Below are 20,700 nucleotides of genomic sequence, written 5' to 3' on the forward strand. Positions count from 1 at the left end.
TATCTTGATTACCGAGTTTTTTGGCACCCCCTTAAACTTTGCTCCTGAGGCAAGAGCCCCACTCCCCTCACCCTACTACTGGCCCTGATGGTGAAGGAGGGGAGGGGGTGTGATCAGAAAGAGACCCACAGGAGACTTAAGAGGTGGTAGCAATATGCTATTTCTTGACCTGCACCTAGTTATTAGAGGTGCTTGCTTTATAATTATTCATTATACCTTACATGTATATTTTATACACTTTTCTGATGCATGCTGTATTTTACAATGACTAGGTAAACTTCATTTCTTTGCTTTCCAATGGGATTGAACATGTTTTATATCCTTATTGGCCTTTTATCTTTCCTCTTTTGTGATTTATTTCAGCTAACATTTAAGAACCTACCATGTGCCAACTACCTCTTAACAGTCCTGTGAGGTGATAACTATCATCCTCATTTTACGTTTGAGAAAACTGCAATGTGAAAAGTGATTTGCCTAAAGTCATGCATAGCTGGTGGCACCAGAAGATGCATTGCGATGTTTGTGCTATTTCTCTCCTTCTCTTTCCTGCTCTGTTCCTTTGGGTTACATTGGTTACACACACACACACACACACACACACCCCACACATACTTAAATATGAACAGAGATGAGGGAGGTCACCCCAGACACAGAAAAAGCCGAGAAGTAAAGCGTGCTGCTAAGGAAGGTGGGGAGGAGGGGCCCTGTGAGGACAGGAAATGGCTGGGAGGGGCAGCTCCAGGGGAGTCCAGAGAACAGCACTGAACCAACAAACTGGAGGGGGTGGGGGGAATTCACACTTTAGCTCGCTGGGGCCTATACAATTATGGGTTTTCATCCAGCGTCAAATGAATATTTTTTTCCACTTTCTGGGTCTCTGACCCTTCCTCTCGCTTCCTTGTTACCCTCCCAAGGAATTTAGCCTTATTCCTCACTGGCTCCACTAGACTCTGTCGTGGGGGATTGGGAGTGTGTGTGTGTGTGTGTGTGTGTGTGTGCGTGCGTGCGTGCGTGCGTGCGTGCGCGCGCGCGCGCGCGCGCTGGGAGTGGGAAGACTGTGACAAAGTTGCTGCTCATTCAATTTTGAAAAGAGAAGCATTTCATCACCTCTCACCACTCTGTTCCTGGCGCGCGGCAGGAACCTTGGATGCCACTCTCTGCCTCAGCTTGCAGGTCTGGAGTGTGTTTTGCAAACGCTGCTCCTGTACAGGCTTGAGGCGGACAAGCCTGTGCACCCAGGTTGAGCACTGCCCTAGTCCTAGTTATGCCTGGAGACACAGGCAGCAGGTTCCTGCCCATTTCAACATCTGAATTAAAATGAGAATGTCGGCTCACTAGCCACCATGCTCTTAGCACCCACAGTGCCTTCCACGTACCTTTATCTCATATCACAGAGAAACTCAAGGGAAAAGCGACCTTCAAAATTACCAGCCTGGCCGCTATACCCCCCCCACTGTCCTCCCCACCCCACCCCAAGCTTACTTACCAAGGTGCACAGGCTACAGTTACGTTAATCTGCTTAGTGCATTTTTAGATATTTACAATTAGGCCTTAATAAGATGGTTGACCAAAACATCAGAGATTTTACTTATTAAACTTAAAATGTTTTCTGAAGGTTTATAGTCATAAGGCTCTTAAACCTAGATTTTTATTATTTTTTTTTAATTTGGCAAATTCACTTTAAAAAAGGCATTTCTTGTAAAACACAAGGTATTAATTCTGTTAAGGTTTCTAGGGGAGGTTTAGGAGTTCATATCCTAAGTGTAAAGACTATTTGTCCATGTAGTTATTAAGCCACTGTGTCTAAAATATCAAAGGATAGGGGAAAGTGATAAGAATTAACAGAGAAAATGATGGCAACAATACCCAACACTTATTTGGCGCTTTATATTTATGCCTCTTTGAGCAAAGTAGTGAAGCAAACTTTAATAGACTCTTACATAAACTCCTTTTTCTGAAAAGTTTACAAGATTGCTTTTTTCTCATAACTTACTTTAAGCCATGGCACTTCTAGAATGATAGGGTTGTAAGAAGCCGAGTCGCTCCTATAAATTGCTGTGTCCTAATAAAATCTCATTTGGGGAAAGTACGTGCAACGCATAATAACGTGTTATGGGGACAGGCCCGCGTGAGCAGCAACAGCCGACACCCAGTGGAGAATGTATTTGAAAGATAACCTACATTTTAAAAGAAAGTGTAGTGGAGATCTACCTTTCCCTACCATGATGAAAAATAAAAATCAATCCTTAGCACTCGACACAATGTTTCCCAACTAGTTTCTTCCAAGGGGCTAGATGTCAGTTTGCCTCTGATATTTGGAAAAGGGGTGGGGAAAAGATTCTTTTCAACTCAGGGGAGAAAAAGGATTAACTAAGTTCTTTGCAGCACACTCAGCAACAGGTCTATAAAATTGACGTCGTTAGAATGGCTGATGGAACTAACTCAAATATAGTCAGCAAGGGCAGCTTGTCAATGATTACCTGCAATAATTTAAAGAACCTCGAGAAGGGCAGACACAGAGATCACATACTAGTGTTTTCATTTCTATTTCAAAGTCTCCAAGGCTACGTAGCCCCTACTCTACTCCTCAGCCTCCTACTATATTCCTTCTACTCACAATTGCTCACGATTTTTAAGCCCAGAGAATTTACCAGCTCTAGACAATAAACACACTGTGAAGTTAATTGATGTCATTAATAATACTACATAAATTCAAAACAAAGTCTCGGTCAGTGGGCTTCCCCATTGGCGCAGTGGTTAAGAATCCGCCTGCCAATGCAGGGGACAAGGGTTCGAGCCCTGGTCCAGGAAGATCCCACATGCCGTGGAGCAACTAAGCCCGTGTGCCACAGCTACTGAGCCTGAGCTCTAGAGCCCGCGAGCCACAGCTACTGAGCCCATGTGCCACAACTACTGAAGCCCGCGCGCCTAGAGCCGGTGCTCCGCAACAGAAGCCACCGCAATGAGAAGCCCGCGCACCGCAACGAAGACTAGCTCCCGCTCGCCGCAACTAGAGAAAGCCCGTGCGCAGCAACAAAGACCCTAAACAGCCAAAGATAAAAATTAATTAATTAATTAATTAAAAATAAAAAGTCTCGGTCAGTGAAGACATAACAAAACTTCACTTAGTTTCTTACCATGATGTGGCTTCTTTTTTCCTTTCTATAGACACACCAAGAGAATATGAGAAGTACAGTGTAGCTCCACAGGCATTACCAAGATCAATCTTGCTACTTTTCAGAATAGCCTTGTCTATCCTCCTCCTTCCAGATGACTGTGTTTAACTCTCACCAGCTCACCTTCCTGGCAGTGCTTCTCTCTCCCAGAGCCCGAGCTGAATGACAGATACTGACTGTTTATGCGAAGAGCACATTTAACAAAGGCGTGTTTGATTCAAAAGTTGCAAGGGTTAAAGAGGTGCGCCCTTTTTTGGGTGTGACACTGACCCAAAATTGCTGAAAAGACAACAGAGGAAGTAGTAGGCAGTTTGGGGAAAGTTGCCCTGAATACATTAAATTGGAAAACCTGATAGGAAGTAGAGTGAGAAGGATCTCTTAGCTTTGATTTTCTTTCTCTGGTGAACGAGGTCAGCTTTCTTTAATGCCGAGTTTTTGTTATGTCTCGTTTTAATTCCACCTTCTATTTACTTATGCTTTCTTAAAAAGATATAAATTATATCCCATAAGCCACATACCATGTAACATTACCAAAAATGAAAGCATGCAGCATAATAACAGAAAATGTAAAAATTATGTCCACCTCATTAAAACCCAAATAATTGATACCTATTTTCATCAATAAGTAGAATTCAATAATTGCAGATTACCATGACATTTGTTCCAAAAGTTTCTAGTTCATATGTCTGATCAGAAGTTTTCAGTATTTGGTAACAAGTTTATTCTTCAACGAAATAGTCACACTACTATTAGACCAATATTTCTTAAGTCTTTGTTATTAGGTGACATCAATCATAAAAAAGTGCTCTCCTAATTTTTTCATCATGAGCATCAGTATTAGAAACATTTATGGAGCATCTACTGGCTCATTTCAATGTGCAAGTTTGTATTGATGATGGTGCGTGTGTATGTGAGGTACTATTACTCTTTTGTATATTTTAAATTTTCTTTTAAATTATGGTAAAAAGCACACAACAAAATTTACATCTTAACCATTTTCAAGTGTACAGGTTAGTAGTGCTCACTATATTCACACTGTTGTGCACAGATCTCTAGAACTTTTTCATCTCGAACAACTGAAGTTTCATACCTATTGAACAACAACTCCCCATTTTGCCAACCCTGCAGCCCCTGGAAACCACTATTCTCCTTTCTGTCTCTATGAGCTGGACTATTTAGGTACCGCATAAAGTGGAAACGTACAGTACTTGTCTTTTTGTGACTATCTTATTTCATTTGGCATAATGTCCTCACGATTTGTCTATGTTGTAGCATAAGACAGGATTTCCTCCTCTTTTAAGGTTGAATAATATTCCATTGTATGTATGGATCACATTTTCTTTATCCATTCATCTGTTAATGGACATTTGGGTTACTTCCACCTCTTGGCTTTTGTGAATAATGCTGCAATGAACATGGGTGTGCAAGTATCTCTTCAAGATCCTGCATTCAATTCTTTAGGATATATACCCAGAAGTGGATCATATGGTAATTTATTTTTAATTTTTTTAGTAACCATCATACTGTTTTCCCTAGCAGCTGTACCATTTTACTTTCCCACCAACAGGGCACAAGTGTTCCAATTTCTCCACATCTTCACCAACACTTGTTATTTTTTGGTTTTTTGGTAGTGGTCTTCCTAATGATGAAGTGGTGATTATTTGTTTTTTGTTTTGTTTTGTTTTTGAGTGAGAGTGCTATTCTAAAGAAAAGCTATAAGAAGTAGATGGCTATACTTATTTAAAATATATATTATAAATTTCTCTAGGCTTGGCAAACTCAGCTGTAATTTCCTCTGTAATCATCTATGTAAAAAGATAAATTTTGGATAGATTGAAAGTTAAACTCTCCAAAAAGTAAAAAAAAAAAAAAAAAATTATCTTAAATAACTACTTAAAAAATATTAAAAGGTTTATTTATAAAAAGACTCAATGGTCATTTGCCAACCGTAACTGTATTTATAGAGTGTCACACTCATGATTACACGAGGGCTCTTACAGTTCACTTATTCATTCAACAAGCAGTTATTGGTTGCTAACTCTGTCAGTTTCTGCAGATTCAGGAATTAAAAGACAGTCTCTGCCATCAAGGAACTCACAGTTTGGGGTAAAAGGGAAGGAAATAGGGCAGATGCGTGCAAAGACAGAGCAAAGCAATGTTATTGTTTAGAGGTGTGTATAGGACGCAGTGGGCATCTGATGATAGCTACCATTAATGGATGGCCTGTGTAGAAAAAGTAGTGCTTTCTAGAAGGGGTGGCATTTGAATTGATACTTAAAATGCATGTATCCTAGTTATGGTACTGTGGTTGGTAACAGATAAAACCCTTATAATCTAATATTAATTCTGCAGTTTAATATAAATCATTTATATTAAAAATATTTACCTGGTGATATGGAGATATATATATATATAATATGAAAATAAGAATTCTTCTACTGACTCAACCTGCACAGAAAAGCCATGAAACAATTACTATCTTCTATAAGTACCTACCATGTACTCACTCGGTGAGAGGCAGAGAACATAAGGCTTATTTTGACTTCTAGAAGCTTATAGAGTTGTCTATAAAACAACCACCAGTGTGCAGACAGGCATATAATTAAGTGCTAAAATGTGTAGAGGAGACATTTGTAATGCTTCAAGAATTCAAAGAGGAAGAGAGGAGTGAGAATGTGCCAGAAGATTGCAGGAAGGACCTAGGACTGCCTGGAAGGATAGATTTAATGAGGCAAGGGTGGAGGAACAGCATTCCAGGTGAGGGGAACAGCCAGAATAAAGGCAATGAAGTGACAACAGGCATAGGGGTTCGCTTGAGTGACGGTGCATAATGAAGGTCAGTGGGATAAGTAAGTAGGAGGCTGAATAAGTAAGAATAATTTAGTTTGGTGAGGGCCTTGAAAGGCCAGTCAAGAAGCCTAGGTGTGATGTCATGAGAAATATGAGCTCTTTGCAGGTTTCTGAGCAGGGAAGTGACATGATTCAAAGCAGTGTTGGAGGAAGACAAGCATGGCAGGCTGCGGTGGGCCCAACTGGATGGGGACCTGGAGTCAGCAGTTGAGACATGAAGGGCTGAGTAGCCTGAAGTGACCACCGACTGTGGAAACAGAGGGAAGAAAAGAAAGGACTGCAGGAAAGCAGACACTGAGAGAGAGAGATGACCCCAAAGAACTCCGTGATGCCTCGGAGAACCCTGGGAGCTCCATCGGAGCTCAGAAGTCTGGCGTGAGTCATGTTGAACTCAGAGCACAGTAAATATTTCCACATGGAAATGTCCACAAACCATCTGGAACAGAACTGGAACCCATTTCCATTTTCAAAGCTACATATCTACACTGTACCTGAAGCCTCAATCAGTCACATACCAGATCACAATTTGGTAGGAAAGATATAAGTGACAGTTTGTAACTGGCGTCACTGGCTCTAATGAAGGGCCAGACGTGCTCTTACTCCCTGTAAAAGAGATGAAAGACACCTGTGTCTGTCCTCAGCTGCCATCAGCGCTTTACTGATCTGGGTCAGGACTCAGTCTCTCCAAATGTGCCTCATCCACACATGGCCCCTGCTGAGCCACCTCTGTAGTGAGAAGTGCATTAATAAACGTAAGTAATAACCACTCTGACATGACATCATTTTGTTTAAATAAAGTGTTTGAAAAAAGGTCATGCTTTGTGATTATCATAATGAATGAAGTAAAAACAGCAAGCGTGTAGTTTTGTTTTGAAACCAATGAAAATCCTCTTGTGAGAGGAGACTTCATTAAATTAACATCACACAGAGATGAGAGGAAGAGCTGCCAGTTTCATTTACTTTCCAGCCTCACTGGAGGTGCTGTACTGTTTCACTACTGTACATTTTTTTTAAGTGCAACTTGAAAAATAGTCAGACGCTCAGAGCCAGCAACAGGACTCCTCACAGGGCGTGGGGAAAGGCCTGAGAATCTGGCAGGCCTCCCTCCTGCCCCCTCAGCCAAGTTCCCCAGTTCCCCAGGGGTCATTCCAGCTTCAGGGCCTTTCCTCACCCACTCATTCTCTCTCTACCTGTGGGAGTCTGTATTCTGGAGCAGGAAGGCAGGAATAGGAATACGAAAAATTCCTGCCCCTGACTCTATGGCTGGGTCTCTGAAGAGCACTGAGCAGGGGCTAAATGCAAAAGAGAGCAAAACTGCCAATGCCTGACTTTCCTCCCACATTCATTGGCCCTGCCCTTCTGTATCACACTGGAAAATATTCACATCAACATATTTCAGCTACTAGTCACAGAATAGGCATATGAATAAATGCAGAGCATGTGTTCACAAGGCCCAATGAATCTTCCTAGTGCAAAAATTCAATATGTAAACTTTAAAATTTTGCAAAAGAAATTCATCTTTAGGGGCTTCCCTGGTGGTGCAGTGGTTAAGAATCCGCCTGCCAATGCAGGGGACACGGGTTCCAGCCCTGGTCTGGGAAGATCCCACATGCTGCGGAGCAACTAAGCCCGTGCACCACAACTACTGAGCCTGCGTGCCACAACTACTGAAGACTGTGCACCTAGAGCCTGTGCTCCACAATGAGAGAAGCCACCACAATGAGAAGCTGGCGCACCGCAACGAAGAGCAGCCCCCGCTTGCCACAGCTAGAGAAAGCCCGGGCACAGCAACAAAGACCCAACACAGCCAAAAATAATAAATAAATAATAAAACAAATAAATTTATTTTAAAAAAAAAGAAATTCATCTTTAAATTGCCACCCTCTGTTTTTTTTAATCTACTCAATCTATTGCTTTAGGTTCTGACTAATTCCTCTTTCATAATCCTCCTGGTGAGATGTCCCCCTCATTAACTGAATTGTAGAGTTTTCTTTCTGTGCTTATTCCTTTAGGAACCATCAGACCAGTCACAAATCTGATTTAAAGATGGTTATGCCATCGCTGTTGATTCCCCAAAGCTCACACTCTTCTAGGGGAAAGTGCCTCCATTCACACCAGCATGAACTAGGGATTCTCCTAGCTGTATTAAGAAACCGGCAGCATTACACCACCCCATCTCTGTGGATATATTTGTTTTTGTTTTTTGTTTTTAACATCTTTATTAGAGTATAATTGCTTTACAATGGTGTGTTAGTTTCTGCTTTATAACAGAGTGAATTAGTTATATGTATACATATGTCCCCATATCTCTTCCCTCTTGCATCTCCCTCCCTCCCACCCTTCCTATCCCACCCCTCTAGGTGGTCACAAAGCACCGAGCTGATCTCCCTGTGCTATGCGGTTGCTTTCCACTAGCTATCTATTTTACGTTTGGTAGTGTATATATGTCCATGCCACTCTCTCACTTTGTCCCAGCTTACCCTTCCCCCTCCCCATATCCTCAAGTCCATTCTCTAGTAGGTCTGTGTCTTTATTCCCGTCTTGCCCCTAGGTTCTTCATGACCATTTTTTTTTTTTTTTTTTTTAGATTCCATATATATGTGTTAGCATATGTTATTTGTTTTTCTCTTTCTGACTTACTTCACTCTGTATGACAGACGCTAGGTCCATCCACCTCACTACAAATAACTCAATTTTGTTTCTTTTTTGTGGATATATTTGAATAAAAAGCTGGGTGGGATTCTGAGAGGGAAACAACACTGTAATGTGAGCTCATTAGACTAAGGACTCCCCTCTGGTTGAATTTTCATGCCCTGCTAGAGAAATTAGTCTCTCCATTCCAGACAAAATCTTCCCATAGTTCTTTACCTGTTCCTCAATCTATGCACTTTTTAGACATTTAGTCTGTTTCCTCACTATTAATTAACAAACTCAACTCTGTCACTTACACAGGATAATTTTGCGTTCTTGTGTACAGACTGAATAAAATGAACTGAAACCAACTCTAAACAACATAAACTACAACCAAACTAAAATGATTCAAAATAATTACTGTTTTCCTTTTCAATCTCTCAAAATAGTAATTAATTTGAAATTTTTCCTATTATTTTGAAGTAATTTGGGATCTGTGACACAATCAAATAAAAAACACTCTATTAAGACTGTTGCTCAAAAAGTATTTGTGGTAGGAAGAATTCTAAGATGGTTCCCTAAATTCCCACCCTCGGTACACGCACCCTGTGTAATCCCCTCCCTTTGAGTGTGGGCAGGTCCTATCAATATGATGGATGTCACTTCTGTGATTAGGTACATTATGAGGCAAAGGTGAAGGGATTTTGCAGATGTAATTAAGTTCCCTAATGAGTTGACTTTGAGTTACTCAAAAGGGAGATTATCCTAGGTAGACCTGACCCAGTCAGGTGAGCCCTTTAAAAGAGAGCCCAGAGGTCAGAAACTTGAAGCATCAAAGGCTCTCCCCTGATGACTTTTGAAAAGCAAGCTGCTATGAGTTCTACAGCAAGGAAGTGGAATCTTGCCAACAACCACAGGAGCTTGGAAGAGGACTCCTAGCCTCAGATGAAACTGCAGCCCCAGCTGACACCATGATTGCAGGTTGTGAGACCCTGAGTGGAGAATCCAGTTAAGCCTTGTTCAGACTCCTGACCCATGGAATCTGAGACAATTAAATCCATGTTGTTTTCAGCTGCTAAATTTATGATAATGTTATGCAGCAATAGAAAACTAATTCAATATCAATAAATATTTATTGGCCACTTTTCGCTGGGCTACATTTTGCAATAGATTTTTTTAAAGTGTAAGGATTAATCCATGTATTTGAGAAACTTTAATCTACTGGGGTCCATAATATAGGCAACTCTGTGGGGACAAAATAAAGCAGCATGTATCTGATAAGTTGTAGGAATTCTTAAACTAGGAATGTGAAGGAGGAGAGCAATCAGGGAAGGCTTTGTGAAAGCGGTGGCACAAGCTGGAGTTTGAATAGTTGTGTTAGGTAGAAATGGGGTAGATCAGCATTCCAGGACAAAGGAAGAGCGTGAGCAAAGCAGAGATGGAAAAGTGCAATGTCTATTTAGGGAGGAGCCAATGAAACACTCTGGCTGAGACATAGAGTTCCCGTAGGGGTTGCTTGGGACTTTACTGGTGATCAACAGGCAGCCTTTGAAGGCAAGAGAGACACATTTTGTGTGTTAACAAGGGTAGCAAATGTTTGGCTCTCCATCTAAGTGGAAAGGTTGACTGTTTTCTTGGTTCAGAAGATAAGGGAGATCCTTTGCTCTCTCCTGGCTTTTCGGATGTTGATACTGTTATCTCCCCTGCTTCCTGATTCTCACTATGCAGTAAACGCTAAAGGGCTTTCTTCCTCTATGATATCAAATATCTTGTTTACTAACAGAAAGGAGATTTCCGATCTCTGCAACAAAACACTTACTGGATCCACTTCATCAGGAGGTGGAGGAAGGGCACGCAGCAGCAAGCTCAGTCTACATGCTCTCCTCCATTTAAGAGACTCATATCTAACAATAATCAAATTATGTGGAAAAGAAGATAATCATTTCAAAATCTGTGCATTTTAGTGGATAAATATCTCAAATAAGATGGCCCTTGGTTTAGAGAAATTTTTAAAAGATTTATATATTGGGGGCTTCCCTGGTGGCGCAGTGGTTGAGAATCTGCCTGCTAATTCAGGGGACACAGGTTCGAGCCCTGGTCTGGGAAGATCCCACATGCCGCGGAGCAACTGGGCCCGTGAGCCACAACTACTGAGCCTGCGCGTCTGGAGCCTGTGCTCCGCAACAAGAGAGGCCGTGACAGTGAGAGGCCCGCGCACCGCGATGAAGAGTGGCCCCCACGTGCCACAACTAGAGAAAGCCCTCGCACAGAAACAAAGACCCAACACAGCCAAAAATAAATAAATAAATAAATAAATAAATAAATAAATAAATAAATAAATAAATAAAAAGATTTATATATTGAAAAATAGGACAGATCAGAGTAGGAAGCATAGATCTTCATGGGGAAAAAAAAAAAAAAAGGAATTTGGGGGATTGAAGACTGGCCTCTAAAAATAGAATAAAGGTTGAGACTTAGAAAAAAGGTCAGTGAGTCATTCCCAGTGTGGAGAATGGCTGAGGAAATTTTATCAACAGTAGTGATCAATGTATGATTTTCAATTGCTGGCCATACTGTGCCACACCCTCAGTAAGAGTTTTCTGTATGCGGCTGTGAGGGTAGTGGTGCTTCTGGGGAATCAAGAAGGGGACTGAGGTCCACGTACAGGCTGACGTGTGGCCAAAGGAAACATGGGAGGAGAGGTGAGAGAGGGAGTGGACACTCTGAGAAGGGTCAGAGCCAGAGGTGGGGGAGGGCAGGGAGGTCTCTGGCTTTGCCTAGCATGTGGAAGGGGGCTTCCCTCTTTTTATTTGAGCATTGAAGGACAGGTGTCCTCCTATGGCTGGAAGTCTTGGGGGACACCAAATAGCAGATATTTGTATTATATTTTTATAAATTTCAACCATAAGGGTTAACTATGTCCCAAACATGTTGCTAAGTGCTTTATATACATAATCTCATTGACTCTGAAGAGGTACTTGTTACTGTCCCCATTTTCAAATGAGGAAGCAAGTTCAAAGAAGGTAAGTAACTTGCCCAAGGGCAGAGAACGAATCAACAGTGTCCAGATTCAAACCCAGTGCTGCTGGGCTCCGAATCCCATGTTCTTACCCTCCGCTCTCTACACCAGCTTTCACCACACTGCTCTACCAGGAACCACTCTGTTTCTCTGGTTCCCCCTTGTCTTCCCTCACAACCCTCTTGCTTGTCTCCCTCTTTATCAATTTCCTTTTTAATACCCCCTCCACCTCAAATGTAATTTCTGCTGTCTCTTGGGAGCATTCAGCCATCTTCTGGGGGCGTCTCTCTTGGTATGTTCCCGCACCATAGATACCGACCGTGTCACGTTCATTGGATAGACACTCAGCCTCCTGGGATGGGTTAGGGAATGTGGCTGAGGCCACACAGGAAGAGGCAAGGCTAGTTGCTGATAAAGGTAATTCGTATATTGGGGCCCATAAAATGGAGACCGCCCCAGTAGCCTAGCCCACGTCACAAATCTAAGTCATCCTGCTCTTACAGGAAACACCTGTCAAGGAAACCTGACACATACCAATCACAATTCTCCAACTCAGCTTTAGCTCACCTTACCCTAGAAACTAGCACCTGCTAGCCTTATATGGAAATCACCACCTCCTAGCCAATCACATCCTGTTTCCTTGTTGCCACTTCTAATGCTGCATAAATCTCGCTCTTGCCCAAAATCCCTCAGGAAGAGAGCTCCACCGCTTGTGAGGCACTGTACTTCCCCAGTCCAGTCCTTTCCCTTGAATAAAGGACATCAAACTTGTTACTAAATTGTATTATTTTTGTCATTTGACAGTGCTACCTAGGGACCCTTTTTCCCTGGTCACGCTGAATGGTGATCCTTTTAAAACCACAAGTCAGATCATGTCTGACACTCCCCTGCTTAAAATCCTCCAATGGCTTCCATGATGTTCAGAAAGAAATTCAAAGCTCTGACAATGGCCATCAAGCCCCTGCGTGATCCGGCCCCTGCCTACCCCATTCGCTCCCCTCCAGCCCCTGTGCTCTTGTTACCACTCCTTAACCGAGCCAAGGGCCTTTGTGTGTGCTGTGCTTTCTTCTGGAATGCCCTTCTCCCAGGGAGCCGCATGGGCATTCTTCACTTAACTCAAGTCCCTTCAGGGAGGCCTTCTGTGACTGCTGCTGCTATCTAAAATAGCACTCCCTGCCATCATTTCTGCTCCCTCTGCCTGTGCTGTTTCCCCCAGCACCTACCACTAGCTAACGATACAATGTATCTACTTGATTGTCTTCTGTCAGAATGCAGGCTCCTGGAGAGCAGGGACTTTCCCTATTTCACTCGCCCCAAACCCCCAGTTGCCTAAAAGAGCTGGCTCATAAGAGGCATCTCACATACATAACAGGTACTTGAAAGACATCTGCTAAATGAATAAAGGCACTCACAGACAGTGAAAGGCTTGATTGAGGTCTGGTCTGCACATACATGCCTGACTGGGAGAGAAGGTGTATCAGCCAGGTGTAAGTAAGTACAGGAAGAGTGGGAGAATTTGATGAGAGTCTGACAACAGGGCAAAGGTGTGGGCAGGGCGCGAAGAAGCTTATGTCCTGCTCCAAGGCTGCTGACCGCTGTGAAGCGCAGGGAGGGAGCAGATACCAGGACAGGCAGAGCAGAGGGCTGTGCTGAGTAGGACACTGAGAGCAGCCTGCAGCCACCCCGGAGGGAGGGGATCAGGGTGGGTAGATGCCTCATCTCCCCTCCCTCCCTCTGATCTCCTGGTGTGACTCCCTTTGACTGAGCTCATCAGGAAGCTAGAGGCCAAAGCCAGACCTGGAGAAGGGTGGAGAGGAACCCAGAGGGCCCAATGGAGGGTCTCCACCTGAGAAGGCAAAGGAATCTCTGGGGCAAGAGTAAGCCTCGCCTCTCCCTCTTGCTGTTTCTGAAGGAGATGCAGCTGAGATTAGGGAAAGGAAGAGCTGGAGGCCTCACATCATAAAGACTAGCATGGAGTACTGCAGACAAATGTGTCGTGGTCTAATTCTACTGGCTGATAAGAAGAATCACCAGCTGGTAAGGGTTTGTAATTATTCTCTTCCTAAATTTACTTTGTCAGAGTGACAGAATTCTTCTAAGCTGAACTTTCATCTCCATTGTAGCAGCCAAGTTTCCTTTAATACTCAGATCCTCTTGATAAATGCTAGGCTGCACTGAGCAATCCTAGCTTGGTCACAGGGTCAACCAGGCCCTCCTGTGGCCCACACCATCTTTGCCGGCCATACTGGACCTAATCAGAATCACTGGACCTCAGACCTTATGAGCTTTATACTTCCCTTAAGTCCTGGCAATCATTTCTGCAATTATGTCTTCCCTGACATCATGCCACTGAGAAAATAAACTATAATTCTAGCAAAAAAACTGGATGATGACCCCTATCTCACCCCATATATAAAAAATAACTCAAAACTGATCAAAGACCTAAATGTAAGCTAAAACTACAAAACTCTTAAGAGAAAACATAGGTGTAAATCTTTGTGACTTTAAATTTGGCAGTGGTTTCTTATAATATGTAAAGCACCAAAAATATATACAGATAAATTGGACTTCATCGAAAATAAAAACTTTTGTGCTTCTAAGAATACTAGCAAGAAAGTGAAAAGATAGCCCACAGAATGAGAGGAAATATCTGCAAGTCACATATCTTGTAAATCAAACATCAAACCACATATGGGGGTTTAGTATCCAGAACTCTTACAATTCAACAACAAAAATACAAATAATCTAATTTTAAAATGAGCGAAGGACTTGAATAGACATTTCTCCAGAGAAGATATACAAATGGACAGTAAGCACATGAAAAGATGCTCAACATCATTAGTCATTAGGCAAACACAAATCAAAAGCATAATAAGATACCACTTCACACCCACTAGGATAGATACAATCAAAACAATGACAAATTTTGGCGAGGATATGGATAAATTAGAACTCTTATATATTGTAAAAGTGCAGCCACTTTGGAAAACAGTTTGGTAGTACCAGTTTTGGTACATAAAGTACCATATGACCCAGCAACTTCACTGCTGGGTATATACTAAGAGAATTGAAAACATATGTTCACAAAAAAAACTTGAACATGAATGTTCACAGTAATATTATTCATAATAGCGAAAAAGTGGAAACAACCCAAAAGTTCATTGACTGATGAATGAATAAACAAAATCTGGCATATCCATGCAAGAGAATATTACATTGCAATACATACTACATACTGGAAGAACCTTGAGACCATGATGCTAAGTGAAAAAAGCCAGACACAAAAGACCACATATTGTATAATTCCACTTTTATCATATATCCAGAGTGGGCAAATCCATAGAGACAGAAAATGGATTAACGGTTGCCAAGGATGGGGCGGGGGTGGGGGGGGCAGGAGGAGGAGAGGGAGTGGGGAGGGACTATGGATGGGTTTCTCTTTGGAGTGCTGAAGATGTTCTGGGATTAGGTAGTGGTGATGGCTGTACAACCTTGGAAATAAAAACCACTGAACCACTGTATACTTTAAAAGGACAAATTTTATGGTATGTGGATCATTTCTCAATTTTAAAAAATGGATGATAAACAATAATGAAGTGAGACTATTTCCAGTGTCCTTATTGCCCCAGTGCAAGGAAACTAATGAAAGTAAAATAAAATCTCAAGTTGCAAGAAAAAAGTTATGGGGCCCTGGAACAATGCTAAGGCCAAATCTATGAAAGTGCTATGGAAGGCCTTCTCACTGTGTTCTAGTGGCAGCTGCAGAAAGGGAAATGGAAAGAAGGGAGGATGGGAATTAAGGTCCAGGAGTGCCTCCTATGAGCCAGGGACTTTGGCAAAGCCTGAGGTCCCTAACAAGGGGCAGGAGCGCAGCAGTCAGCCCAGGGCTCACATACATGAAGGGCCTCAGATACAAACTTGTATTTGTAAATGACATAAAAGACTCAAGTACATGGAGACAATAACAGGAATTTTGGTCCCTTATAAAACAACATCTCACGAAATATAAACTAACATTTTTTAGCATATCCTTATCTTGCAAATACATAATTATATTTGTGTATGCTAAGAATATTAATTTTTAAAAAGTAAAAATTTAGAACAAATCAGTATTTTCAAAACCCTATTTTTGACATTTTGACATTTGACTTTTGGTTGTTGTAGGAGTTTCTAAAATAGGAGTGAGCTCAGCCTCTCTTAATTTCTGAGGAGCCCTGATCATATTTAAGCCCCACAGCCACCCCAAGAGGTAAATATTATGGTCCCATTTCATAAGTGAGAAAACTGAGGTTCAGTAAGACTAAATTAATTGACCTGTCTTGCAAAGTCATGTGACTGGGGTTTGAATCCAGGTCTGTTTGATACCAGAACTCATGGTGCCACTTTCACACGTTAAAGAAGATGAAGGGTGAAAATGTAGGTTTTTCTCCACTTAAATGCACCAGAGCACCCCCTCTGCCAAGGTCCCCAGGACCACATGGTGCCCTTGTGTACAGTCTTGCTCACAGCCAGGCTGCTGGAGGAACTACTCACATCCTGCTAGAACCCTTCTGCAAAGCTCTGCTGCTCATGAAAATGTTTCAGGACTGCTTGGAAGAAGGACACGCAACTGAGAAACTTAACTCCAGGCCTGCATTTGACCACAAATAGAGAAATATCTTTGCAGGACCTTCCCTACTTCCTTAAAGAGAGGACCACACATTAAATAGAGCAGAAATGCCATCTCCGGTTGCTTGCTAAGCGAGAGCAGGGCTTAATATCGCCATGCTGGAGCATATGCGGAGCACCTGATGTAAAGAGACTCTTCTTCAGCTAGCATGGTGGCAGGAGAGTAGAGAAGGAGTGGGAAGGGCCCAATCCCACCGGACGCATGCCACATGAATGCAAAAGGCCAAATGCATTATCCTCATTTTCCGGAGGAAGAAACTAGAGGTAAGAGTAACTTTTCCAAAGTCACATGGCAAGTAGAGCTGGATGGAATTCATCCCAGGTCTGCGTGGCTCCTGAGAGGATGCCCCTCCCTCCACAAGAGCATGTGAGGCAGCATAATGCAGTGGTCAGGAGCACACATGTAGCTTTGTTACACAGGTTCAAATCCCAGCCCTGACACTTACTACTGAGTGACCTTGGGCAAGTCGAGAGACCTCTATTCCTCAGGGTTCTCATCTGGAGAAATAGGAGTAATAATTGTATCTATCTACCTCATAGACTTGTTATAAGGATTAAACGGAGCTTCTGGGTTGTGAACATGTGGAGGTGCTGGGAGAGTGGTGTGCTTGGAGAGGGCGTGGAAGCTCTGTGGTCCCTTCTCCATACCTTGCCCTGTTCATCTCTTCCATCTGGCTGTTCCTGAGTTGTACCCGTTTATATATAATAAACTGGTAATCTAATTGATCTTAAATTGGAAAAAAAAAAAAAACCCTAAAAATGAATGAATTGTCATTGGAATCAGAGTATGAGAAAATAAAGGACTCCACTTTTTTTTTTTAATTTTTATTTATTTATTTATGGCTGCATTGGGTCTTCATTTCTGTGCGAGGGCTTTCTCTTGTTGTGGCAAGTGGGGGCCACTCTTCATCGCGGTGCGCGGGCCTCTCACTGTCACGGCCTCTCTTGTTGTGGAGCACAGGCTCCAGACGCGCAGGCTCAGTAGTTGTGGCTCATGGGCCTAGTTGCTCCGCGGCATGTGGGATCTTCCCAGACCAGGGCTCGAACCCGTGTCCCTGCGTTGGCAGGCAGATTCTCAACCACTGCGCCACCAGGGAAGCCCCTAAAGGACTCCACTTTTGATGACTGAAAGAACATTCAAGGACCCAGCACTCAGGAAGATCCTGACCTCTTTCAAGGACAAAATCCAAAAATCCTTACGACTAAGAAACTTGACTGTGCTGATTTTTTTTTTTTTAATAAATAAGTTATCATCAACTGGGATTCCCACTACATACTCTTATCCAGTGGAAAGAGAATTCCAGACCTGCAGAAGCCTCAATGAGAGTAGTTTGACAGCAGATAACCTTGACAAAAAGTTAAGTACAGGTTTTTATCCTTTCCGACACTTCCATTTGCAAATGAAAATAACAACATTGGCCACATGTATTTTATACCTCTCAATAAATATGTGAATACTGTTATAAAAACAAAAACACTAAACAATGCCAGGATTAGAACAGTGCCTGGCATACAATAAATGCTGTGCTATGTAAGAATCTGCTATTATTGTTTTATACAATTTCTCCATGTCAACACAGTACAATGAGCAGGGGTTGTAAAAATACTTATCCTCTATATACATATGCAACAGGCTGTTGAAATGGAATGCTTTTTGCTCAGTTTCAGGTAAACCTCAAATCTGAGAACAAACCCGTAGTGCCAGGTACCTGCACATTCCAAAGTGAGGTGCATCGACCGCCTATACCAGGACTTGCAGAGGTGATGTCTCAGAGCCAGTATAAGAAATTTTGAAGTCAAAGAAGCTGTGAAAGAGATTGCATTTGGAGAAGGCTGCTGCAGGGTGGAATTTTTCTTCCCTCTCTCACTTCCCCCATGGAAGAGAGAACACAGGTGCTTCCCCTCCCTCAAGCCTAGTGAGAGAAATTCAGGGGAACAAATGGAGAGCTTCATGTGTGTCTCTTGGAGGTTGGGAGACACAGAAGACAAGCGCCTGCCTCACATTTGAGAGATCTAAAGTCAAGGGGCTGAGATTATTGGAGAGAAGGAAGGAGGCACTGGTATTTGGACTGATGGTGAGGGAAGTTTTCCATGGAACAGATGTGGACCCTGCAGGAGAGAGCCAGCCTGGAGCAGTCTTAACGGAGGCTCTGCCCGAGAAGGGGGAGGTTGTGGATCGGGACTCTAGCAGGGTCAGCGTGGGGTGGACTCAACGCCTGAGGGCTAAGGGGCAAGTTCTGGCCATCCTGGGAATTACAATGAGCTATATGTCCAACAAGAGCCCTAGAGAAAACCACAAAAGCCCCTGGAGAGAAAGAAGCAGCTATAAATATCCACTTAAGCCAGACAACACCTTCAACATAAGACAGTGCCCCTTTTCCACCCAAATCCCCACTCCGTCTGGGCCTAACCCACAGAGAATGAGTGTGAGCTGGGACTGAATAGTAAAGGGGTAAAATCGGGGAGCGGGAGGAACAGAGGAGAAGCTGGCTACTCCACCCCCTCCCTGCAGGGGGCCCCACCCAAAACCCACCCTAGCTGGGCAAAGGGAGAATGACCACTTGGATGACATTTAGAATTTTAACTACTACATTGGGCCAGACATTTAAATCGCTGAAATTAAAGATTTATACTTTCTAAGAGGGAGTGATAAATCCAGGGGATGGAAAGGAAACAGTCCATAGGACTTTTTTGTAAAGACAGTGCTGACACGGAATAATCTTGATTGTTTCTGCTTTCACATACTGAGTCCCACCCAATCAAAGTAATGCCACTCAGATGAGTAGCCCTCCTCACAATTCTGAAAGCAGGGCTGAGTTGCGGGTCCAGGTGGAAGGGGTGACCTGGACATGAGAAATGCACAAATGATAAAATATGCACCTTCTAGATTATAAGGGGGGGGGATATGAGATTCAAATAGAACAAGGTGAAATCTGTATAACATGTTGTGGCTACTGCTCTAAGGAGAGTGAACATGCAATCACAGAATACATGTAAAACACCAGGAAGGATACAGATGTTTCACTGGTGGAACTGATTTTCGATTAAAGTATATGCTCTTGGTGTCAAAGCCCATGAGAAACTGGGTTCATTCATTCATTCCTTCACACATTCATTGAGCATCAACTATTACCCCAGCAAGGTTTCTCTTGTCCTGTGTTTATGTCTAATCAGAGATGCACACTGATTAGAAAAGGCCTGGGAAAGGCATGGTCTCCTCAGCCTCAAAGGGTTCAAAAGTAAAGCTGGGGTCGGTATTCAAAGTATGCTTGCAAAATACACTTGACGTGGGCATCCTTTCCATTGATTTGTGCTCTGTCAAATGTCGACCTGTCCTTAGCAGACGTGTGAGAGGCACAGCCCAATCCTTCAGGCGTTGTCCCACGTGGCAATTACTTTCAGCACAAGATTTTGCAATTCAGCCTGTGCATCAATCAGTTTCTAAATTGTAGCTGTCATCAGCCTCAGCCCAAACCACAGTTTAACTGGCTTTGTCTGGTTACAAACATAATTGGAATTAAAGGTTTAGAAGGAGAGATAAGATAGAGCTAATCTTCTTAACATAAATAAACACACACACACACACACTCATTTCCTTTTTCATTTTCCTGCACCCTCGTTACAGAGCAGCTCTTCCACAGCGTGCAGATCTAGCCTCGGAGGGCAGCGTATGAAGGGTTCTCCTGGCATCTTCTAAACCTAGGGGGCAGTCGTGGAAACCATCGCCGTCCCTCCTCACTTTGTCTCACACTGTGGACGGCCACATCCCAGCTCAGGAGGCACAGTTCTGGCACTTGAGCTGCTGTCAGGCTCCCCGCCAGGGAGCACAGTGTGCCCTCCTCCTTTGTGGAGGGACAGGAACTCCTACAGAGCCTCCCCTGCCCTAAGGGAAGGAACTGGTGCCTTGGCACACCTCTTCCAAATGGCCCAGTGCCCTGTTCTGGCCCCACCAAACGGAGAATGAAAAGACCTTTTCATGGCTTGAGATCCTTCAGACAGGAAGAAAGCCTTCACACCCTCTTCTGATGAGCCCCATAAACATGGTTCCCTCTCAGCTAAGGAACAGAGAGAGACTTCAAGAAAACCTCAGCAGAAAGTTGCTCTCCAATAGGGCAAAGGTCTGAAGGAAGGGTGGGGCTACAAGAAGGCCCATTGTCCACCTCCCTCTCTCTTTATTTCTTTTCTGGCTATTTGGTCAGAGCTCGGATCACCAGGGATGATTGAAAGTGAGATGTTTTGCTAGGAGTTTTCTAAAACCCAAATAAATGAAGCTTAATTTGAGGTAACCTGAGGTAATCCATTAGCTATGAGTCGAAAACCAACCTCAGTTTGTTATCTAAGATGAAGTAGCCTGGA

At 43.0% G+C, this 20,700-nt stretch overlaps 1 protein-coding gene and 1 long non-coding RNA gene across 4 annotated transcripts in view; one reads left to right on the plus strand and one right to left on the minus strand.

Moving 5' to 3' along the window:
- CRYBG1 (crystallin beta-gamma domain containing 1) overlaps positions 1-20,700 on the minus strand; it is a 224,955-nt gene that overhangs the window by 74,572 nt on the left and 129,683 nt on the right. Inside the window, exon 1 of one of the 3 annotated variants that reach the window (XM_082404705.1) lies at positions 3,138-3,281. The exons of the other annotated variants lie outside the window; for them this stretch is intronic. Coding sequence (XP_082260831.1) covers positions 3,138-3,140 — 3 coding nt within the window. The 5' untranslated portion in view covers positions 3,141-3,281. Of the gene's footprint in view, positions 1-3,137; positions 3,282-20,700 lie in introns of those variants that run through there. 3 annotated transcript variants of the gene reach the window in all.
- Positions 6,049-19,217, plus strand: LOC309634647. Its single transcript, XR_014248280.1, has 2 exons — positions 6,049-13,713; positions 18,007-19,217. It is a non-coding gene; the product is annotated as an uncharacterized lncRNA (long non-coding RNA).

Source organism: Balaenoptera borealis (assembly GCF_965194805.1).
Source record: "Balaenoptera borealis genome assembly, chromosome: 9".
NCBI lineage: Eukaryota > Metazoa > Chordata > Mammalia > Artiodactyla > Balaenopteridae > Balaenoptera > Balaenoptera borealis.